Here is a 24590-nt window from a genome sequence, read left to right as displayed (position 1 = left end):
TCCTGCTGAAGGAACGGCTTTATCTCCGAGCTTTAAAAAACTCTTTTTTTAAATAATGTTTCATTCCAGCATTGAATTTACATCAGCTCAAATCAACTTTGCAAATTTTAAGGTGAGCATTTTACCTTTCCCCTAATAAATACATAGAGGAGGCTCGTTTCTGATAAAATAATGATAGACTTGTGGACAAGTCGTTTATTGTCCCACGCGGTGAGATAGTCGAGTTGCAGCGGCGCTCTCCGCGCGAACTGCTGGTTGTGCGACTACTGCGCGCTGCCCCGAATTCTACTCCCCATAAACGACTTGTACAAGCTGACAGCGGTTTGTACACAGCCTATGCTGAGTAGAAGTCGGCAACCAGGGCAGTTCGCGCGAGAGCAGTGACAACGACTACCGCGTGGGACCATTAACGACTTGTCCACAAGTCTAGATAAAAGTTTTCTTAGTTATAAACTTCTCCAGAGTGCTCTCTCTATGGTAGCAGGGCCGGGGTGGAGTTTCACAAAGAGTTAAGACTAGTCTTATCTCGAGTTAGGACGCCTAACTTAGGACGAGCCGCAAGTTAATATTATCCCCTACAGGACTAGTCCTAAAGTCCTCACTCTTTGTGAAATGGACTCCAGGCCCCTAGAACAACAATGGGCACTGTTAAAGCATCAGACATCCCCATGTCGGGCACACAAATTATAGGCCTAGAGAACTTACATGAGTTTTGACTTCTTGTGACGAGAAGTGACTTAGGGACTCAGTAGCTAGTTGCGGCGAACACGCGACGCTGACCAACCCTCTCATGCTGACGTACCTCTTGGCTGGCGAGGGCACCAGACTCAGTGCATCTACTACATTAATCTCTATTGTATTGACAATATAAAGAGATCAATGGTCTATTGTTACTTGGTTGCGCCATTTTTGGGAGTCGCCGACCATAATTATCTTGCAACAATAATGTTTGACTCCCAAGCCGCGTGTGACGTCAGTGCCATGGACAAACTATTTTTTAAGTCTATAGTAAACGTTCGTTAATCTCCCTTTGTGGGATTGTTTTTCTTTTCTTTTCAACAATTAACCATTCGATATTTTGCCTGCAAAATGACTAGCCCTTTAATGACATCAAGGAATATCATGATGAACACGCCTTCGAGATGGTATGCTATAGGATCGATACCATTGAATAAATTAGTTCAACTTAGGCTATAAATCCTAAGTTGAACTAATTTATTAGGTCTACCTACAAAAACTATATGTATTTTTATTATAGTCTATTAGTAATACATGTACATGTAGAAGCTGATACAAAGTCACTCGGCAAACTCGGCAAGCACTCAGTAAAAACACGTAGAATGGTCTTTCTTGGCTTCCGTAGGTGTATTTGCTGTCGCTTGAGGGCGTGGTAAGGTTTACTTTTATTTTGTGGTGCGCGTTTTTTTAAACTGACTGCTGCAACAAAAAGTGCAAGTTCTGCTGATATCGTGGGACTACGAATGATATTTTTCCACACGTCTTTGGCCTACTCTTAACTCGATATTGAGTATTGACATTGCATTGTAAGTTACGTTATCAGCTGTTTCTTTTTTAAATCGTGATGAGATATGGATCTAAATATGAGTCTCACCTCTCTGCTGACCTGGAGTGACAAGTTTTTGGTTTTGTGTTTGTTTACAATTAAGTTTGATTTTGAACTTTGAAGTTTCCTGCAACAACGTAAAAAGTGCCTCACTCAATTTTCCCATTCCCAAATCAATTTTATTCTTCAAGTGTTTGTGGGGGAGGGGTTGGGGGGGTCCTTTCAGAGTGTTGCGCTATCTGCTATTGCGCTACTTCTAGAAACTATAAATCTTATATTTAATAATTATATTCTATCTCTAAGATAAGATTAAGAACATGACTGGACATCATTTCAGCTGATCAGCTTGGTTGACATGTATATTATTGTAAATATTGAAACAATGTACTCCTAGAACTTAGTTCCGACATGGAGCTATAAGGTTGCGATAACATAACACTCCTCCCAATCAGCGAAGCAGATGAGGGTTACGTTACGTTATCACAACCTACCTAGAACTAGTACAGTGTAGTATGAGAATGAGGTTCGTTCCGCTATCTATGAGTATGACTATTATGATACGGTAGCTGAACGAACCTCATATAGTCTAAGTTCTAGGGTTAGGAGTAGAAACAATATGTTGCGCTACAAAATGCAAAGTTACACTTGAATTTCTGTATCATATCAGTTTTCTGACTTATTTATAACAAATTTCATCTTTTTAATAAAAATTACCAAGCAATTCAAGTAAGTTAATAATAGGACCAATTAAATAATATTAGTTAAAAATAACAATAAAGTCTCTTCAATCAGTCTACTCTATATATTTGACTGCTTAGGCTTAGCCCTGCAATTGTTACCGCTTTCAACAATCATTACATGTACTTTTAATATTATACATTCTAAAATAAGATCACAAATTTGATATTCACAATCTTGATATGTTGAATAAAATTAGAACAATGAAAATATAGTTGTGATAGTATTTTGAAGAAAAAAAAAACCTCAAAAAGTTACCACAGAGTAGAGACTGACCAAAATGTCACTTATGATCAAAATTTCAGTGAAATGTCTGCGAACGATTAGTGCTCTACGTGTAGTGCATGTTAGTGATGCAGATTGTATACAGAAACGTAGGCCCTATGCAGAACAAGAAGACTGCATACTGTAATAAAACTGCAATATTGCTCTTTCTATCTCAGACAGTTTGTTCTTTCTATTTCTATCTAGAGAATTTAATCCCAATATTAACAGGACTTCATAAGCTGTCCCATTGATTCACCATAATTAAGAATGGGTGCAGAGGAAGAGGACAATCTACCCACTGTGACGGGTTCATACACATTCCGTGGCATGGACTATGTGGTCAGTATGTGGTTGGATGATGACCAGAACACAGTGACCACTGAGGTTGAAGACAGACTGACTACTGACCAGTGGAGGGGGACATTTGATGCTGCTTGTGAGTAAATAATAACAAACAAAAAAAACAACAAAAAACATTTGTTTATAAAAAATGCTTTCCATGTCACATAGACATAAAAAAGCACTGGACAGTTAAAAATCCACAGATACAGATACAAAGCAGTCAAAACAAAAGACAAATACAAACTAACAACAATTAAGTTAAAAGATGGGTCTTAAAAATGTGAGGTGGTTTTCAAAGAAGTCCATCTTCCTTTTTGAAAGTAACATTACTCAAATTCAACTTGAGGGGATAAAAACTGATCTTTTTTCCATTATAACCACATTACTTTTTTATTAAATTGACTCTTACAACCTGCACACTGTTGTACTTCTAACCAAGCAAGTTTTTATTGCCTTTCATTTTAAGAGTAGTTACCAGTCGTATACTTTCTCTTTTTAAGCTAATTGTTTAACCGTTTTGTCACAATTTCCTTAGATATTGAAGACTTGACCCACAAGACTGGCAACTTCAAGCAGTTCTCAATATTCACCAGTATGTTGGAGTCTGCCATCAAGAAGGTGTAGTTGAAAATCTCTTTATGGATATATTTTATTTTTGTTTTTACTACCATCCAACAGCACAGTTAGGGCCAAAACAGGGATGAAAGGAAAATTAGAGGAAATTTTCATTTTTAGATGAGGGAGGAAAACCCCAATTGCGAAAACCTCAAGGCAAGGAGGTATAGGGAGTGAAAACCCAGAGTACATGAGAGGTTCAAGTTTGGGATTTGAAATGGGGGTCCACAGTAGGGGGAAAAACAACTGTAGACAGCCTGTTCCCATATAAATGGACCAGGTGGACCGTATGCCCTCCCATGGGCCAAATGAACGTCATTGGTTAAGGATACCTGTTTGGAATAAAGAAATAAATGCTAGGCTCATAGGACAGACTAATGCCTTTAAAGTAGTGGCGGCACTTAATGTAATCATTCAGGTTTGTCTATTTTTCTCATGTGATAATCTGGCATTGTTTTAAAGATGCTATGTCAGATTTTTGGCCGATTTGACCCTAAAATTTTGATTTAAAATTCAATAGGTATTTTGATGGGGGTCGAGAAAGTTACAAGCTTTCGGTTGAGCCATTGCTCGAATAAGTCTGCCAATTATTAGTAGCAGTGAAATAAAGTGCTCTAAATTAGTTTTTGTAAAGATCCCGACAATATATCACGTGACCATTTCTTATGTGTTTTATAAGAAACGTTTTAATTTTTTGTCATGGTTCCTGACCATTAAAAGTAAAAGTTAATTTTTTTTTATTTAGAGCGGGTGATACTCTTTGAAATACCATTCACTAAAAAAAAAATCTATTTTTTAATGTTTGGGGCAAAAAATCTGACATAGCTTGTCCCAATTATTTATCTGAACAGTCAAGTGACTCAGTGACCCTTGACCTGTTGACCTATTCTGACCTGGAGACACTGAGGAGCAGGAAAGCGGGTGTGACAAGAAGCAATATACCAGGAGCTCAGAAGGCTGCTCTGAGTGCCAAGCGGTATCTGATTGTTACATATACAGTGGAGTTTGACAGGTAAGATAAGATGAGTAGATTAATCTTAAAGGCTAGGTTTACCCTTAAAGGCAGTGGACACTATTGGTTATTACTCAAAACGATTATTAGAATAAAACCTTACTTGGTAACAAGTAAAGGGGAGAGGTTGAAAGTATACAAATATTGACTGCTTCGAGTGCTATGGTTAAAACTATGACTCCCGAGGTGATCCCCGGGAGCATTCTATTTTCCCGAGGCGAAGCCGAGGGAAAATAGAAAGCTACGGGGATCACCGAGGGAGTCATAGTTTTTAACCATTGCACGAGTAAAAGCAGTCGATATTTGTTTTATAACACCCCAAACATTTCTAAATACTGTACTATTATTATTAAGTTACAGACCTGAATGCTACAATCCACGGACGACGCGAATACAGATTGCAAACACTTTTACTGTGCTGCATGTCGTGTCGTGCAATCCGAAATGGTTACAGACTATTAATTTATCATCCTCGTACACGCAACGGACGTCCGGGTACTGCACGCCGTGTGCTAGTCTTCAGACTAGCGCATGGCAAACCAACGCACTATCACACGGCTGTCGTCTAGCAAAACTAAGACATGTCATGTGACGCGCTCTAAACCAATGAGCAGGCAGAATACTTGCAAGGGGTGTTATAATATAAAACAACTGAAGTGACATAGTTTTCGAGAAAGAAGTAACTTCCCACGAATTTGGTTTTGAGACCTCAAAGTTAGATTTTGAGGTCTCGAAATCAGGCATCTGTAAGCACACAACTTCGTGTGACAAGGGTGTTTTTTCCTTTCATTTTTATCTCGCAACTTCAAGGACCAATTGAGCTGAAATTTTCATAGGTTTGTTATTTTATGCATATGTTGAGATACACCAAGTGAGAAGACTGGTCTTTGACAATTACCAATAGTGTCCAGTGTCTTTATATGTTTTCAGTGACATAGCCAGCAAGACCAGATAGCTTGTCAGCCTTTCCACTGGTCCATATGTATTTTATTGCACATAACGTCACTGATCGCACCGCCGTCTTTGATAACAAACAACTGAAAGGTGCACTTGTGTATGCACTGCGCACAACTCTCAGCCAATGGTAGTCTTTACGCTTGCAAGTTTCATCAACAATGCAACCAATGCAAGGGATCTATATATTGTTATTGGTATGGAATTTGTAATGTGAAGAAATTTGGAGTCAGTGTATTTGACAAAAGCATACCGAAGCAATCAACTAGCTAGCACGACCACTTGGACAGAGCTTTGAATGGCCCTCATGTGATCCCATTTTCATAAGGCTGTTTAAACATACAAACATTTCTGCTCAGCAAATCTCTTTGCAATAAATGAGTGGGGCACCACTCAAATTTTAAAATGTAAACTCTAAGGCATTTTTGGATGGTACCATGTTTCTGCTGAGCATGATTGTGTTTGTGTGTAGCAATTGTTTTATGGAACTTGTATTGTTGATCAAGCTTTTGTCAAAAACTTTTGTTTTGAAGAGATTTTTCAGATTTGTTTGGTTTTGCTAAAATATTTTGTTTAATAGTTTTGTTCACAAGTGAAGTAAGGGCTACCAATGCAGCAAGGCTAGTTATTTAGAAACATGTACAGTTGTTAAAGGAACACGTTGCCTTGGATCGGTCGAGTTGGTCTATGACAAGTGTTTGTAACCGTTTGTTAAGAAATGCATATGATTAGAAAGATATTTTAAAAGTAGAATACAATGATCCACACACATTTGCCTCGAAATTGCGTGGTTTTCCTTGTACTTTGCGAACTAACACGGTCGGCCATTTATGGGAGTCAAAAATTTGACTCCCATAATTGGCCGACCGTGTTTGTGGATGATTGTATTCTACTTTTAAAATATATTTCTAATGAATTTTGAAACAAACCGGTTACAAATGCTTTTCAAAGACCAACTCGACAATCCAAGGCAACGTGTTCCTTTAAATAAATTTACCTCACAAAATGTTATTGTTAGTGTTTTTCTATTTGTTGTTTTACAGGATACACTATCCATTACCCCTGCCTTACCAAGGCAAGCCAGACCCTGTAGCTCTACAAGATACAGTCAGAGAACTCAAGAAGGAAATAAGAAAAATGCAGTCACAGGTCAGTTGAACAATCTTAGTGTTTTTTTGCATTTTTTTGACCGGAACAAATTGACATCTCTGCTACAGCAGCAACGTGTGATAAAATTGTAAATTGTGACGTAATTTACAGTTGAACCTATGCCCAACTCGATAAATAGGAATGAATAATTAGTCCTGCAAAGTGATGACACAACCCTCTATCTTACATTACAGGTGCATTCAGATTTCAGGAGTAACGAGCTTCAGAGACTGAAAAAAGAGTGAGTTTTGCGCTAACAGTTTTATAGCTTTGTTTAAAAAAAAAGGGCTATAGTCTGTGGTTAGCGTCCCCAATCAAACACTTGCTTTTTTTCTGTTGTAGCTTTCAGGAAGTTTGTTTGAGAGTTAGCTGGTTTTTATCAACAGAGAATGGGGGTACAGAGTAGCAGGATAGCTACTGGTTTTCTGGCTTTTACCATGGTGTTCGAATCTCACCTTTGGCAAAAGACTTCAACATGGGTTTTATATTTAATTATTTTCCTCAATTATTATGTCTATAGTGGTACCCACTGCTTAGTGCATAAACTTAAACTGGCCTTTTGTCACAGGACATGCTCAATGGTCTAATGGTTAAGACATTTGCGCTAGAATATCTGGGTCGTTGGTTGAAATCCCACGTGAGATGCTTACCGCACAAAAAGCAAATCAATATCAAATAAAGGGTTTCCCCATAATTTTCTCCTCACAGGTTTTTCAGGCCTCTGAGTTACACCGCAAAATAAGTGTTTTTTACGGTTTCTTAACCAGAAGTAGAGAATGATCCATCAGAAAAGTTACAATTCAAAACATTTAATAGCTCCCCCACCCCTCCTAAAAAAAATAAACCTAGACCCAAAATATACAAATGTTTAGTTATGCCACTGGATAGAAAGTCATTAAAAATGCCGCTTAATACTTTATATGAATTGAATCCCCTAATAACATCCATCTTTTGTTTTATCATCTCTAAAGTTATGAAGATCTCCTAAAAGAGAAACAGAACCTTGACGATGAGTTCTTACAGTACCGGCGAGAGGTCAAGAACACGTCCAAAGGAACTGCAGTTAAAGAGGTCCGCATCTTGAAGACTGTGGTCAGAAACCTTGAGGAGGAATTGATGAATGAGAGAAGGAAGTTTCAACGGTCGTCAAGTAAAAGGAATCAAGACTATAAGAATCTTATGGAGGAGGTAATTTACAATTTATTTAAACCACATTTTAGAGATATTTAGTCTGGTTTCAAATGCGGCGACTTTGCATGTCAGCTCCCTCTCCAGAAGTGTTTTTTTTTTTCATGTTTGTTCCTTTATCCTTAATGTACCTTAATGTTTTTTAACATTACAATTCTGCTTAAAGGCAGTGGACACTATTGGTTATTATTCAAAATAATTATTATCATATAACCTTACTTGGCAATGAGTAATGGGGAGAGGTTGATGCTATAAAACATTTTGAGAAACGGCACCCTCTGAAGTGGCGTAGTTTTCGAGAAAGAAGTAATTTTCCACGAATTTGATTTAGAGACCTCAGATTTAGAATTTGAGGTCCCGAAATCAAACATCTGAAAGCACACAACTTCGTGTGACAAGGGTGTTTTTTCTTTCATAGTTATCTCGCAACTTCGATGACCATATGAGCTCATATTTTCCCAGGTTTGTTATTTTATGCATATGTTGAGATATACCAAGTGAGAAGACTGGTCTTTGACAATTACCAATAGTGTCCAGTGTCTTTAAATGTATTATATAGAATTAGTAAGGATCAAATACACAGATTATAAAGTTCATACAAGAACCATTTTGTTCTGTGAACTGAAATTAAGTCATATGCGAGAAAACTGTATCTGAAAACCGAGACAAAAAATGCAACAGCTTAATTAAGGACATTACTGAACGTTTTGCATGGTTTTCCACTCTTTTTGTTTATAACATCATTATTTTTTTAGTATACAAATAAAAAATGACGTTTATATTTTGCAAATATCTTTGTTTTTAGGTAGAGGAGTTACGTGCCAGTGAGAGAAATCTGAGGGTACGGGTCAAGAGTCTGATCAACGAACTTGCCGTCATTAAAAGGTCATTGAAGAAGCTAGGAACCAGACAGAGATCAAAGACCACTTATCATTTATTATATTTTGTTCAGCTTGCTTGTATGTATGGGTTTTCAGGAATTGCATGGTGAGGTATCAATCAATGTGTACAAAGTTTTGAGGTAACACTATGTGTATCAATTATATCTACCATGAGGGAATTTGTTCTTTGAGAACTTGTCTTGCTATTTATTCTAATTCTACTGCAATGGAGAAGATTTCAGAATTTGGGAGACCACTTAGATCTGAAACTTTCCTGCTTAATACTTCTACCTGGGGGAGTTAGGAAATCTCTCAGGACTACTACTTTTGCTTTGTGGATCGAGGGGGACTTCTCCTTAAACTTCACTTACGGAGTGAGTTCTTAATTGGTCTCAACGTTTGTATTAGCCTGCTCCAGTCATCTTGAGTCACTTTTTACTTAAATATGTAGTTTTCCTTTTACTTTGTGAACTAACAAGATTCACCATTTTGTAGAACCAAAGTTGTTACTACACAAAGTGCGGACTCGTTCACAAAGTATAAGGAATACCACACAATTTCATGGGAAATATGTGTGAATCCTTATATTCACTTTTAAATCATCTTTCCAACCACTTTCATTTCATAACAAACGATTTTACAGCCAAAAGCGCCAAATCCAAAAGCAATGTGTCCCTTTAAATCACACTTAAAAATGCAACCTATCCAAACCAGTGAATAAATGACTATGATAATCATTTCCTAACAGCTCATCACGACGAGTTAGTAGGTCCCCCTCTTTACCACTTCCCGTCTCCCAGCGGTCCACCTCCAGACGTTCCATATCCACCCAGGAGAGGGCTCGCTTGGCCAACGCCAGAGATGCAAGTCGGGAGAGGGCTAGAATGGTCAGCAGGGAGCGGTCAACTTCAAGAGATCGGAGGAGGCCTCCATCTGTCTCCTCAGTCGGGAGCCGGTCACCATCACCTGCAGGTAGAACTGTTGCAGATTATCGCCCAATATTTATAAAGCTGATCAGCTGAAAATACTGCTTAGAAAATGTATTTGCTAAGCAACAAATTAGTGGGCACCAATCACAATAATGCAAAGTTCATGGAAGTTTTGAATGTGTTTCTGCTTACAGGCTTTATGAAGTTTGGCCCAGATAAAGCTGCTTAGCGGCCAATTTTGCATTGAGAAAAAAAAAAAATCTTTTTGTTTCACCCATATACCGATGTATAGACAGGACTGTATATTCAATATTTTCCAGAGTCCTGTGAAAAAATTCACTGGCATTTTACTCAGTTTTAATTTGAACCCACAACAGTTGCCATTCCAGAGCAGATGTCTTAGCACTAGACCCCAAGATTGGCCAGTAGCTAGAGGCAGTTCAAATTCTAACACACGGCAGTGTACAGCTAAAATCAGGCAAAAGAGTAATTGCTTCACTGTCAACCGGATGTTGCTTGCCTTCATCGGTGTATCTTAGGACAGCAAATTATACTTCTTTATCTTATCTTTTAGGAATCTGATGTGGTATTTTGTTGTTTTATTTCATGACAGGTGCAAGAGTTCCCCGATTTGACCCCACAGCGTACACACAGGAGAAGAAACGGAGGCAAGATGAAGCCAAAACAAGGAGGTTTGTCACATAACCTGTCTGTACATTCTTGAATTCTGTGACCCTTATCTAAATCAATTAATGGAACTTGTGGTTTCTCTTGTAGTGTTTTTCTGAACAAGAAGTTAAATTATTAACTGTAAAAAGAGAAAACATTATATCATCTCTGTACCTTGGTCTGTACCTTGGTCAGCCACAAATCTCTCTGCAATAAAATCGGCCTCTATCTAATTTCTCTGCTGTTCCGTCAGCCACATCAGTCTCAGTCACTTATCTCACAGCTGTTCTGCCAGCCACTTATCGCTATGTTGTTCTATCAGCCACTAGTCTGTCTACTTTTCTGCCAGTCAGTAATCTCTCTGCTGGTCAGTCAGCCACTAATCTCTTAGCCTAACTGCCAGCCACATATTGCTATAAGCCTTTTCGAGATATGGCGGACACAATGCTACAACACTACTGCGGCTTATGGCGCGTATTTACGTGTGGCCGATCTAGGTATTATGTTCTATATCTATGAGTTGCCCCCGTTTGAGGCGCGCGCGTAAAACATTGTATGTCCGCCACACCTCAAAAAGGCTTATGCTGATCTGTCTGCAACTAATCTCACAGCTGTTTGTTCAGCCTCTTATTTCTCTGCTGTTATCCCATTTGTAGGGAGAGAAGGAGAAGTCGAACATTATCATCTGGGTCACAGCCACCTCGTTCCCAGGAGAGAGGAAGACCGAGAACAAGGCCATCACCATCTTACCCAGGTACCTAAAGCTAAGCAGACTTGGGCTTTGTGTATGGAATATATAGTAATAAACCCCAAAGGCAACCGACTGATTATGTTTTAAATAATTTTGGACCTCCAGATGAAAGTTCCGATCAGCTACCAACTGAGCTATCTAGCCCTATATGTTGGTGCAGGGTGGTGGTCTCCATATTTTGTGCCAGTCTAAAGCCATTCATTCTGTAACTGCCCTATAGCCAGGGGTTACACCAAAGTTTACGATACAACCTGGGAAGCAGCAGTAATATTACGAGGGTTGCAACTTTTTATTTCAAATACCAAGTAATAAACCACAAGGGAAACTGACTGGGTATTAAGACCTATTCAGGTTGAACAAAGAAAATTTGACCAGAGTGGAACCTGGGACTCTACCAACTGAGTACTAACCCTAATATAATCTTAGCAGTCTGTTTTTTTTAAATATACAATATGATAACATGTATTTACAATTCTGGTTGCAACAACCAAAATGTTGAATTTTAAAATCTTTTGATCATTATCAGAATAAGGCAAGTCCATTATAACCACATGAGTATCCTCATTGTCTCCTGCGGCTACTGCAAACTTCACACTCAGGCTACCTGTGAGTTTCATTAGAATAATCTCTGATCCTTTTCAAATAATTCTTGAAAGCTTACTCAAGACCTCGGTCCAGGAGTAACTCATCAGTTGGAAGTCGCGGCAGTCGAGTCTCAACGAGTGGATTGAGTGACATCGATGTTCTCTCCGATTCCTCACAGAAGAGAAAAAGGTGATCCTTGAAAGTGAATTAACTTCTTTTTGTACTTGAACTTTCTGTGGTTTCTTTGGACATAACATTTTGTTTACCCTTCTCTCTTGTAGCTATTAGCTATTTTAAGAACACTATATGTGAAGTGATTTTAGTGTTTTTGATTTTGCACTAATATTTTAGTTTTTTCATCTGTGTCATCAATAAACACTTGTACATTGTGATGGTTTTTGGGTCTTTGCTAATTTCATAAGCCCCAGATATTTGTAATGGATATCTTATCTAAAAACAGCAGTTTGATGGTGGCTGCCATTGATGGCGTTGAACCTTTTGCTGTTTCGTTTGCTTGATATATAGAGTGGCACTTGGTCATTGGAGTAATAGCATGGGTGAGTTGCTAATCAGAAGTAGAATTTGAATTGAGAATGTTTTTTTTTTTTTTCTCCTCTATCTGTAGAGTACTTAACAATGTAAGAAAGCAACGCAGGACTGCGTCTACTGCCTGGGATAACCCAACAATAGTGAGTTTTTTGTATTTCAATAACTTTGTCAATCTCTGACCTAAATCTTTTGCCATGATGGGTGAATGTGCAATTTAATGTGCAAATCAAAATTTCTAAGAAAACCATTTCAAATTGTACTTTCACCAGGCATGCAATTTCTCAGCTGAATTGCTGATTTCCTCTTGTTTTCTCATTTCAATTCCATGGTTTTGTACACAAAATTCTGGTCCAGTAAATATTTTGAGCTTCAAGCCTTGGCCCTTGTTGCAATCTTGTAGTTCCCTCCCACCCAAATTCAAGCCCTACTTATTAGACTTCACCATTGATCACCAACTGTTTATTGAACATGTTTTGATTTCCTTTCACAGCCATACAGGAGAGCTGCACCAGCAGGCAAGCCCAAAAGATATCCTTTTAACAGGTTCACTTATAACTCTTTCAGTGACATCACCTTACAGTGTACAAAATTTTTCAGCAGAATTCCTCTAGAAAAACAATTAAAAGCTGCCAAAATGAAAACCGAAAAGCACTGTGCAAAGTTTTTTGTTTTTGTTTTCATATAGCTACTTAAGCACAAAATGATGCCAAGCACAACAAAATTATGCTTACCAGAATAAGGTTACTAACCAAACTACGATGTCACATATACTATTTATGGCTGGTATGCTGCTCATTTCTGCTTAGCAGAAAGATGTTTAGGCCATATTTTGTGCTTTAAGCGGCTGTATGTAATTGGGCCATGTTGGCCAAGTCATCAGGGTGGGGGTTCAAATCTAGGCTATGACACCTGTGTTCTTGAGCAAGACACTCAATTATATTTGCTTATATTCACCTAGGAGCATATGGGTACCTGTGAAGGTAGATGTTCTCGTGACTGTTTTAGCTTGGTGCACTACTTGCTTGGTGGCAAAGCCTCCCTATGCCATACAGGCTGTACACTCGCCAGAGAGCAGAGATGGTTTAAGGAATGAACTAAATGGCCCAGTTCATGCGTTATGAGCGTCATAATTGGCGGATACCCCCACTACGTAAAATATCCATTATCATTATTATTAACCACTAAATGCAACGCAGTAAATGGTTCTACCTTAACTACTTAGTACGATGATGAGTACGCCTGATCCACTCCATGATCCTGACAGAGCCCAACGAGTAACTAATCAAGCTAAGATCAGGCAAAAGGATCTATACGACTATGGAGTAGACAGAGGTATGCATCTCAGCCTGTAACAATAAAGAACCGCGTCAACATTTGTATATTTGGGGGGTTTACCATACACTGATGTGTGATCTAGCAAACCAAGTTCAACTTGTTGTGGCTGAGTCATCACGATGTGGGTTCGAATCTCAGGCCCGGCATTTGTGTCCTTGAGCATTTGTGTCATTGCTCCTTTGCTTTTATGTCCTAACTTATGAATCCTGCCAAGTAATGAGGTAGAAGTAAGCACTGTATTCTCTGCACGACATGAGCATGAGTAATTTGTTAACAGTGCTTTTCAAACATTTTTTATAGCAGCCGTATTGTTCACTAACCAGTCGTCAGTCGTGCAATAAGTTGTGTGAAATGTGAGTGTGGTGCACATGTGAAACGCATGATTGTGTGTCCTATAGTGATCTTGTTTTCATGTTGCTTTTTTGTTTCATTCAGATCAATCCATGTACAACCGCTCATCAGAAATGACTGAGATTGACGCTCGTCTCAACGCACTTCAGAAGTTCATGAGTAACATCCCCCAGTGATCAGCCTATGAGTCGTAGCGCAGTTTGTATCTTGCTATCTGGACTGGTTTCTGCAAAAAGTTCATCTCTCAGGTGGTTATGTCCCAGAGATTCGGTTTTCGAAAAATAAAGATTGTGATGGTCTTACTATAGTACACTGACACAGTGAGTGGGGTGGCGTGGCAGAGCACAGTCTACGGGGATGAACCCAGGTTCTGTAATTTACAGAATGCAAGTTCGAATCCTGGCCTGTCAGTCGCGACACTTATGTTCTTTAGCAAGGCACTTTATCATAATTGCTTCTCTTCATCCAGAAGTACAAATAAGCCTTTTTGGGTATGGCGGACGTGATACGCGCGCGTCACACGCTGCGACTGATGCCACGCTCACCATGTTGGTGGTCATTAGGTTTACGTGTAAACGCTGCGTCGCCTGAATAACATACGTTCTATTTCAATGGTCAATACGCACAAATTTACCACAACTTTACAGTGTTGTAGCATTGTGGTCACATATCTCAAAAAGGCTTATGGGCACCGGTGTGAGAGTTGGAAAGTAACCTTTGATGGACTCTGGCATCCTGTCCAGGGGGTATACAAATATTCTCAGTTGTTTAAGGCCAAAGTAACAGGATATAAACACCAGCCTGATGAACCACCATTGGCTCGGGACAGACTTTACTTACAGCCAATTACATGTAGTGGGTAGAATACCGAGTGCTTATTTTTTGCAGGATAGTGTTAATTTTTAAGGAATTTTCTGGGGTTTTCTTCCCTGGGAATTGCCTCTTACAAAAAAGTAAGTGAAATATTTCAGGAGGATCTATTACAAAAATCTCCAAGTTTCAATCCATTGACTCAATCAGTTCTAATTTGAATGAAAACAAAATTATGCATCCCTCTGATTTCCGCAGAGTTTTATCATTGATTGTAAATATGTACAGAGACATTAATTAAAACAATTTTATTTTAAACATTTTTTATAATTTTTTAATCAGATACTAATCTGCAGGTAAACCACATTCTCGCATTTTTAATACGACCGTAAAAACATAATTTGCATAAGAATATTTCATTTCATACAAAGGGAAAACTGATATTTAGGTCACATTAAAAAACTTAAAACTTATATGGGCTCTGTCATCGTGATCAAAGGAACTTTGGCTATACATTGAACTATGACTCACCCAGTTACTGCACACATGTGCGTGCTCTACATAGATTGATATGGTGGGAGAGCGCGCAAATACAGTAAAGGCCTGGTCACACTGCAGCGATAACGAAATTGATAACAATAACGTCGCAAAGAGAAAGCATTCTATTGGTTGAACTGCTCCATGCAGAATACGCCCACGCTTATTCAACCAATCGAGGGCATACATTTTTAACGTTTTTGTTCTTGTTATCAAGACAGGCCTTTTCTCTGTAAGATTTCCTAATTCCATGTACAGCCACAGGCCTGCTTTGATCAAGACGACACAGTCTCTTTTAAATTCATACCAAAAGCAAAACTTATTGGCATGAAATAGCTGTGTTGCAAAAGGTTTGTGAAAACCAAATTACTATTCTAACCCTTCATAGACCCACACACCCATACATGGCTTAAATTGTTGATATTGTTGTCCCGTTTACATTTTCAGGAAAAATGTCACAACAATTTTTTGAGAAATAGAAACACATGGTTTTGTACATATACTGAATTGGCGAGATAACTTGTAAATACTTTTATATTGTTTGTTTTTATGATAGTTTTATATTGAATAAATACATAAAGTATATAATAAAACTTTTCCCTTTGACCTATATTAAAAAAGTTATGTGAACGGGAGTATTGTAGAAGTAACAAAAATTGATTGTACTCCGGCATGCAACTTACTTGTACCAAAGAAAATTCACCCTGTCACTTCCCTTTGTGGTTAAAATTTTAAAAACGAGAAAGTCAGCCAATCTTCATACCGTTTACGGGATGGTACAACCACAGCCATTCAAACCATCTATTTTGCAAAGCATTTACAAAGCATTCACTACATCTCTCAGCAATTATTTTATCTGGCATATTTTTGGTTGATCAATGATAACTTTTAAGTATTTCAATAAGGCTGTTAAAAGAGAAAGACACACTTTGGGGGGAAAGAGTAAATTTCTATACATCCTCTAGTTTTCAATAACACTCACTATCCAATTGACCTGTGAACATTTTCTCAATGGCATAGTGTTAGCCAGAGGGGTGAAATGGCGTTTTTTTTGACACCTTGCTGTAAATTTGGACACCCCGTATTGTTTGTCATTTACATGTAATGTACGTAGTAAGTGAACATTTTAAAACTCGGTTTATATAGCAAATTTTGACAACATTTTACCAAATCCTGCCTAAAACTTTTATCAACAGTCACATTTCAGGGGATTGGTGCTCATTCACATCTGGCTTATTTTAATTTCAGAATTTTATTTTGAGGAAAGCATTTCTCTGGAGGATTGGCACTGGCATGAAATTCATAATCATGTTTCTTTTAACTTGCAATCTTGTACTTTACCTTTCAAATACTGTAATGCAAAAATATTTTGGGGAAGTCTCCGTTTGATACACTAGTTGTCGTAAAACATCATGTTTTACATAAATCTAGGAAAGGTATGTTTCTGATTATAATTTTCATAGTGGCATCTCCCCTCAGACTTTCACCATGCTTTCACCAATGTTGTCCCTAGTTCACGTTCCACCTCAAACCAGAGCCTCAAAGGTGTATATTGGTACATGTCTGTTGGTGTTTTGATTGTTGGATTTCCATTAAACACTGAACAAGCAGCATCAGATTCCATCTTTTCTCCAAAGACAATCAAGGGGATACTGAATGAAACATTAAGTTGTTAGAGGGATTATTACATGGTGTTACTGCAAACCTGAATTTACAGATTGTTTTCCAAGATGGTCTATAATTTGTGTCACTGTTCTGTCCCGGTAAACACTATCACAATGGGTGCGTTCATTTAGCTTCCCTGAGTCGACCCCGGTCTGCCCCAGTATGTTCGAATAGCTTTGACGGGGCTCACCCGGGTCAGCCCCCAGTGCCCTGCTTGTGGAGTGGGTCACTTGGGGGTGACCTGAGGTGCATGGCGTCACCATGAGAGGGTGAGTGTGATCGTTCGATTAGCTCTTGTCGGGGGCTCACCCGAGTGAGCACTGCGGGGTCGACCGAGGGAAGCTAAACGAACGCACCCTCAGTCAGAAGGTGATCCCAGCTATTGTTGGGCTGCCCCAACTGTAACACCCAAGCAGGGATCGGTCCAAACTATAGTTGGGGTGATTGTCAAGTTGGGGTGGGACGTCACCGCCCAGTAACAAATCGCTCTTTATTACAAAAGTAATAGCTCCTCACATTCATACCATCAAGCAAACCAAGAGCAACTTGATCATTTCCTTGTTGGTGTGAGATTTAACATATTTCTCTGGAGTTCTCTAATCTTAGCATCTTGCTGTTCTATGAAGATTCCTAGTTCTTCAACTCTACTCTGTAGTTCACTAATGGCCGACGTCTGCTCCCCTTCATGCTCTTGATCCTTCCTCTGTTGACGGAAATATTCAAACGATATCGTTCCCACGGCTACCGAGAAGAGAAAGGTCTCGCCGATGATTTCTGCTCCTAGCTCGACGGCTGCTTCCTCGCTCAGAGGTTTGACCGAAGAGGCTTTCCCAAGACCCAGAATACGCATCTTGAGATTGATTTCTATCCAATGATGTACTGTTGAAATAGAAATCAAAACAAGTTGATTATAAATAAATAAATAATTTGTCAAAGTTCAAAAGCACAAATATATACAATTGTACCGAGTGCGTCTCAACTTTTTTCTTATAATTTTCTCTCTTCGTTGATATTTTGCTACCGCCAAACTACTAGAACTATGAGGTTTCGTTCCACTACAGAAACCTCATAGATCTAGGAGTAGCGCCATACATAAAGCTTTTCCAACACTGCGTATTACCTTTACCTGTGCGTCAAAATTGCTTAAAGATTATTTTGTTATCACACGCGCGCTCAAGGAAGACATATAGCGCATCTCGGCATTCCATTCTGCCTATTTGGATATGGATGCAGAACTATTTCGGTTTCGTCCAGCTGAGATAACCGGACGAAACCGAATTAGTTCTAGGAGTACAGAAGCACTATATTTTTCCTTCTATGTGTTTGTGTAGTTTGATAATGGCTACCCTTGGGTCCACTTATAGTCAGAGGAGGTATACGTTTATTGCAACTAGCTTGTGTGATACTATTTATTTTTGGTCCAGATAAATATCAACCTCTCATTTTTCCCTGGCCGAACAGAATCAGGCGAAGGTAAAAGTTTCTACTTACACTGAGCGGGAGGCATGCAGATGTATTTGCGAATAAACGGTCTCGTCTTGGCCATCAGCTGGATTCTCTTTGCCAGAGGTTTACTGATTTGCTTTATGGCGAGTGATGCAAGCTTTATGACTGGAAAGGCTGCCTGCTGAAAACCTGCCATGTTGTCGTCACTTTCATTCAGGCTTGATTTAAATCATCAGTTGATATTTTTTATAGAAGATAGTAAGACAGAACTTTTTCAGCTGTACAGTAGTTTGTCAATTAGTTTTATCATGGAGGTAGTTCACTCTGTATCAGACTTCATCATACACAGTTAGTTAGCATCTGACATGTCTGAGTTGATTTCTTACTGTTCCAGTTGACCTCCATTCCAGTGTCCACACAACACTGCCACTGCAACACTTGTGGAGATTGAGTTTTTAACTTTTACAATTTCTTGTAGTTGTACTAAAAATGTTCAGCATCATTTGCTAACTGTTTCTTTGAATTTTATTAACGGCGGATAAATTGGTGGCGACGTGCGGAAGATTATTCCTTACTATGATGGGCAGAAGAATCTTGATGATTCTAAAATGGTTGTACCATACCGGTACAACAAATTATGCAATACCGGAAAACATTACAAATTACTATGGAACGCCACAAAGGAAAATAATCTACACCAGTGACTGTGAGGAAGGCTGCCCATAGTTGTAGAATGGTCATTGAGGAAGATCACGTTGTAATCAAAATCTGCTGGTTTCTTCATAGAGTTTTTTAAAATTAGTCATCTGAAAAAAAATGATACGTTTTTGGTATAAATTTTACGTCAACAAAAAATAATAATCGAAATTTGACACAAGAGGTGGGCGGAAAAACTTTAGAAATTTATACCACGGCGCCCTCTGTTGGTTTGTTGATACCAATTCACACAAGGCCAGGGCGGAAGAGCAGCCGACCGTAGAAACCACACAAACATTCAGGCAGGGTGTGTGTGTGCTGGTGTATCTGGTTCGATGATTGTCTGTCCCGACATCTTGATCTTCGCCTTGAAACGAGAAGTCCTTCAAATGAATTAAAACCTCAAAATAAACATGGCAGTTCCTGCACATCAAAGTGAGTAATCAACCTAGGAATATTGAAATTAAATTTATGCAAAGCATGAATTTTACTAAGTACAAATTATAACCCACGCGTCGCAAAAAGAAGTGGGGTCAAAAACGTGAAGACTGCAGCTGATGAAGGGCTTTCGGACACACACAGGAATTATGGGGATTCTGATTGGTCCTCCCTTAATCTGTAGTCGTGTACTGTCAGTGTCATGACTGTATGTTTTTGTGTAAACTTGTTCTTATGTTATGGTAAACTTACATGACTGAAATCTCTCTTTTAAACTAGAAGTTGAACTATGCCAGTCAGCGCAGCATGCAGGATTATTATATTAGAGGGCAAGGGGGTAGGCCTACATTTACTTTAGATTAGACCTAGTAAAAAAATGACTGGGGCGCTGTATTCCTGTTTTTTCTTCGAAATTCTATTTTCTGGCAAATTTTACGATAATTATATTCCAATATTATTTGTAATGTTATTACTAATAACTTTATAAAAATAACAGAATCAAGCTTTTTATGGGACTATGCCCCTAGGTAGGTGGGACTGAACTTTTAGTTTTACATTTATATAATAAGGCCTACCACGCAGTGTGAAAATCGAACTTTTTCAACTCGGTGCCGAGTTTGTTTACGTACGTACATGTGCCAAGTTTGTGGGTGCCGAGTTTGCAAGGTACCGAGGTAGGTGCAGAGTTTGCAAGGTGCCAAGTTTGCAGGTGCCGAGTTTGCAAGGTGCCGAAGTGACCGGTACCCACTTCACTTGTTAATAATTCTAAAGTTGATTTGCATAGGCCTACTTTATTCAAGAAGACGTGACTTCCAGCGGCAAAATTTAGTTTTCTTAAAATCTCTACCCACTAATTACAACATGAAGTAAGTGTTTTTAGTGCACAAACAACTTTCAAAAACTACAAGCGATAAGAAGAAATTCCAAACAGCAATGCAATCTGCCTGGTTTTTTTTCTTTTTTTCTTTTCAAAAACATGTGATGAATCGCAGTAAAATTCTCTTACTTATCATCAAAACAAAAATACATCAAATTGAAATTGGTATGTGTGACTATTGCTTAAATAACAATTCAGCAATTTAAAACTATTGTTCATGTTTTAGGGCCTAAGCGTAGGAGTACAACTTACGATTGTATTGTGTACATGTGCCAAGTGACCAAACGACGTTACTCTAAAAGAAACAGAATTCCTAAATGGAAAGACAGAACAGAGACAACTCTTTCACAACAATACAAATATTGATTTTCCCCCCTTTTGGAAGCAAAGAACAGCAACAGATCTTGTGAAGGAAGAGTAATCTATATTGTCAATGGGCTTAACTGTATTCTTCCAAATCCACTTTGTCAATAAAGGAGTTCAAAATGCTTTTAAAAATTGATTAGTTTCGTGTTGTGTTTCAATGTGCAGGATAGTAGGGTCTAATGATACATAAATAGTATGAAAATGACCATTTACTGTCTGTGTCTTACCATAGAAAGCTTACCAGGGTGGCATGAAGATAAAATTGAGGAGTAGGCTTAGTTCATGTACGGCAGTGCTTAAAAGTTTGGAGAAAAATCCACACAAGTCTGCATGGCTTTTACATGTACATGTAGCTCAAATTTGTTTCTGGACCAGAATTTCTTGAACATCAAAATAACGGACAAAATATCTACAGTTAATCAATCCCAATAAACTTGTTTATTTGAACAAGTAGGCTATTAAGAGAGGATTTATCTTATTTGATTTTAGAATTTAAAAACATTTATCAGGCTAAAAGTCAACAATAGAATCATTTTTGTAAATAAAGATAACACACTTGATACTGAAAAATTTATGACCACCAGTCTGGTCGTGAGGTTACTGGCCCATTACTGAAATCACTGGCCTCTCAGGCTTCTGGTCCAGTGTAAATTTTGAGCCCTTGTGCTACATGTACCGGTTTACATGAATCAAGTATTTTGAGCTCTAATGATTTGTAAATATTATTTATGGATGTTTGAAGGTCATACCTTGTAAACCCTAACTAGTGATCAGAAAGCTCCCCACAAACATGATGACAGTGGCACTGTATCCTACAATGTTACATGTACTTTTTATGGGATCACCCAAATCCAAAAACATTGATATGCCTTGTTGTAATTCCTCTGTATGCCTTATTCTAAGATATTTATTCTCAAATTTATTCAACCAAATTCTCTCATTTCTTTGAATATGACAAAGCAATTGAAGTAATTTAAAGACATCATTTGTTTAGAAATTAATTGATATGCACCTTTGTCAAAAACTAACCTACATGTAGGATTGATAAACCAAATTCATAAAAAATTTCTTCTGTATGAAAATCTGTTTTGGTTTAATCCTCTTTTAAGATTATAAGGTCTCGAAATCAAGCATCTGAAAGCACACAACTTCGTGTGACAAGAGTGTTTTTCCTTTCATTATTATCTCGCAACTGTGATGATTGATTGAGCTCAAATTTTCACAGGTTTGTTATTTCATGCATATGTTGAGATACACCAAGTGAGAAGACTGGTCTTTGACAATTACCAATAGTGTCCAGTGTTATTGAAATAGAACTCAAACCCAAACTATCCTAATTAATTCTGTGTTTTATGTAAAATGTTCTCAAATACAGGATGCATTCATTTTATGTGATAATAGCATTGATGCTATTTACATGGTATCAGGTTTATATTCTTACAACCAAGGTGAATGGTGTAAAATGCATTAGTTACATCATGGAAATATGTCCCAATAACTATTTACATTGATGTTTGATCCTACAGTTTAATCACATTGGGAGCAACATTATTCTGACTGGCACCAGCATCTATCTTCAGCCGATTCCATCACATAATAAGTGTTACTATAATTAGCAAAATGGAAGACACCGTTGGAGGCAGTAAGCATGTTTTATTGTATTATTCTTGTCTTAATCTACATTATATGTCATCTTGAATATACATGTAGGCTTCAGTCTAAGTGTGTGTTCATTTGTCTTCCTCAGAGTTGGCTGTTTTGTCATTTAAAAATAGCTTGCACAATATGATAATTTACCTGTAATCCGAAATCTAGATAATACATGTACTTACGATGGTTCACGTACTACCTGTAGTTGAGTCCAAAAGAGTTAAAAACAAAAATATTGGCTGTGAATTTTTGCCAGCAGTGGCATGACAAAGATTAAAACATATTGTGCACAGCCTTAAAAAATGGCAAAGCGTAAATGTCTCGCTATAATCATGCAGTAGCTGGGGTTAAGATTACATCACTTATACTGATGGACAACTCCATTTGAAAATGAAAACCACCATTTTTATTTTTAAAAAGTATCTTACAAGTCTTGGACTGGACTCAAAGCTTGAATTAACTTATAATTTAATACAATTTTTAGCTCAACACAAACAGTAAGTCCAGAATTTGCTGGAGATTTGGGTGGCATTTCTGTTTGAAAAGTGGATTTTTCCATCAGTATGTTTTTGGTTTTGGTGAAATAACCCCATTATTCATTTTCATATATTTTTATCCATGCAGAAAAAATTAACCCAAGCTTCACCCTTTGTCAGGTACATTGTAGAAATTTATTTTGTAGCAGGTCGCCATTAGTCATTGGACATGTGGGGCATGCAGGGTCATTCCTTGAACATCGTCATGGACCCTGTGTAAAACAGTGAAAACTTGAAGATAATGCCTGTTTCCAGCATGGTGTTTATATCCCTACTTTGGAGTTTGCCTATATTGACAGGAAGACCATCTAAAATAAACAAACAAACGAACTTGAATAAATCTCAGTGTGTTAACATAACAAGTAAACTAGCAGTCACCCAGAGAATGATCAACTTACAAATCCAGAAAAAAAAATCCATCACAATTTAGCTACCAGTGAATTTTTTTAAAAGTAAACAAACCACCAGCTCTGTCTTAACACATGTCGAATCACTTGCCACATGATAATTTGCTGTTTCACTTGTATTTATAAGAACAAATACAAAGAGAGAAAAAAATACATATTGTATGCCGCTGCATCATCAGACATGGGGTTACACCGAGGCCAAAAAAGGCCTCTTGAAATTTGAGATCTGTTTTACTTGCTCTATGGTGGATAGGTTGAATTATGATTGATTTTAAAAATCTTTTCTTGGGCAGGAAGATTTACACACTTACCGTAATGGCAGAAAGTACATGCCTTTTTTTCCTTGGGGGGGGGGGGGGTCTGAAGGAAAAGAAATAAGTACATTTCGATCAAAACATTACCCATAAGGCAATGCGAAAGGAGTATTGTATTAAGTGATTGCTTTAAATATAGTATGGTATGATACACGTATGCAAAATACATTTGTGGAACATCACACTTTTGGAAAGTACGGAATACATGTATTACAGCTCATGTAAGTTTCTGCAAATGATTAAAAGCAGTGTTTGTATTTCATCCATTTACTTGTTTCATATTTGCCATCAGTTCTCTAAATCCCTGCTTGTGTGGAGGAGTAGCCCCCCCCCCCCCTTTTGGCCAAGTGTATCTTCTTCAGAGACTTGCTCAGTCTTCCCCTATTGTAGGTCCACCAGGCAGCTGCTCAAACTCAGCAAAATGCTTCGTGAGTTTTCATCCTGCATGAAATCCGCCTGATTGTCTCAAACCAATATCTAATTTCCTATAAACAATGTTTCTCTCTACAAATCACTTCAAACCTCACTCTTTAAAACAACTTTTACAATTTACAAATTTCTGTTTCTGCTGCAACAGACTCTTATGATTTTTTTATCTTCCTTCTGTTGTGCATCTTACTACATTAACTACTTGTGGTTTATATTAATTAGTTAAAGGAACTTTACAGAATTGGTAAGAAAAAAACTTGTCGTAGATCACAGATACATAAAACTCACATGTTCTAATGATGATGCTAGTAGAAAACATCCTCAAAATATTTCTGTTTGAAAAGTTATATTTGATGAGAAATTAATGAAACTTATTTCCCGTTTTGATAAGAGTTTATTGCTCAGTGAGTGTAATATCGTTGTCATGCGAAATGTGTTATCAGCTTTTCACGATTTTTTTGTGACCCAGATGGCCGATCAATTACAAACTTCTACAGGTTTGTCAGTTTACAATGTAATGTATGTATAGGTGGATTACAG

General features: G+C 37.9%; 3 protein-coding genes across 4 annotated transcripts in view; 2 read left to right on the top strand and 1 right to left on the bottom strand.

The window, feature by feature from the left end:
• The first annotated feature begins 1449 nt into the window (after positions 1 to 1449).
• Positions 1450 to 14410, top strand: LOC117297585 (coiled-coil domain-containing protein 61-like). The gene is made up of 16 exons (XM_033780694.1): positions 1450 to 1544; positions 2774 to 3005; positions 3447 to 3529; positions 4378 to 4538; positions 6536 to 6641; positions 6836 to 6882; positions 7613 to 7829; positions 8635 to 8714; positions 9459 to 9682; positions 10253 to 10331; positions 10965 to 11062; positions 11716 to 11833; positions 12270 to 12333; positions 12684 to 12721; positions 13419 to 13525; positions 13964 to 14410. The coding sequence occupies exons 2-16, from the start codon at positions 2837 to 2839 to the stop codon at positions 14053 to 14055; spliced, it is 1683 nt and encodes a 560-aa protein (XP_033636585.1). The 5' UTR covers positions 1450 to 1544; positions 2774 to 2836; the 3' UTR covers positions 14056 to 14410.
• A 2766-nt stretch (positions 14411 to 17176) lies between these two features.
• LOC117295289 (optic atrophy 3 protein homolog) lies at positions 17177 to 18970 on the bottom strand. Its single transcript, XM_033777848.1, has 2 exons — positions 18383 to 18970; positions 17177 to 17770 (listed from the first exon to the last, which is right to left on the bottom strand). Exons 1-2 carry the CDS (start codon positions 18531 to 18533, stop codon positions 17442 to 17444), a joined length of 480 nt encoding a protein of 159 aa, XP_033633739.1. The 5' UTR covers positions 18534 to 18970; the 3' UTR covers positions 17177 to 17441.
• Positions 18971 to 19302: 332 nt separating this feature from the next.
• The window catches only part of LOC117288172 (synaptotagmin-16-like), a 51858-nt gene continuing 46570 nt past the window's right edge, over positions 19303 to 24590 (top strand). For both annotated transcript variants that reach the window (XM_033768948.1, XM_033768926.1), the window contains exons 1-2: positions 19303 to 19468; positions 22241 to 22356. In XM_033768948.1, coding sequence (XP_033624839.1) covers positions 22335 to 22356 — 22 coding nt within the window. In that variant the 5' untranslated portion in view covers positions 19303 to 19468; positions 22241 to 22334. The remainder of the gene's footprint in view (positions 19469 to 22240; positions 22357 to 24590) is intronic.

Source organism: Asterias rubens, chromosome 1, assembly GCF_902459465.1.
Source record: "Asterias rubens chromosome 1, eAstRub1.3, whole genome shotgun sequence".
Taxonomy (NCBI): domain Eukaryota; kingdom Metazoa; phylum Echinodermata; class Asteroidea; order Forcipulatida; family Asteriidae; genus Asterias; species Asterias rubens.
The sequence above is the reverse complement of the archived record's forward strand: the minus strand, read 5'-3'. Positions and strand labels throughout refer to the sequence as shown.

What these genes read in the sequence shown, in the direction of transcription:
- LOC117297585 (XM_033780694.1), top strand. Translation starts at nt 2,837, where the DNA reads ATGGGTGCAGAGGAAGAGGACAATCTACCCACTGTGACGGGTTCATAC. An exon ending in CTTCAGAGACTGAAAAAAGA is followed by an intron (nt 6,883 to 7,612) that starts GTGAGTTTTGCG and finishes TCATCTCTAAAG; the next exon opens with TTATGAAGATCTCCTAAAAG. An exon ending in CCGGTCACCATCACCTGCAG is followed by an intron (nt 9,683 to 10,252) that starts GTAGAACTGTTG and finishes ATTTCATGACAG; the next exon opens with GTGCAAGAGTTCCCCGATTT.
- LOC117295289 (XM_033777848.1), bottom strand. Translation starts at nt 18,533, where the DNA reads ATGGCAGGTTTTCAGCAGGCAGCCTTTCCAGTCATAAAGCTTGCATCA. An exon ending in CTGCATGCCTCCCGCTCAGT is followed by an intron (nt 17,771 to 18,382) that starts GTAAGTAGAAAC and finishes CTATTTCAACAG; the next exon opens with TACATCATTGGATAGAAATC.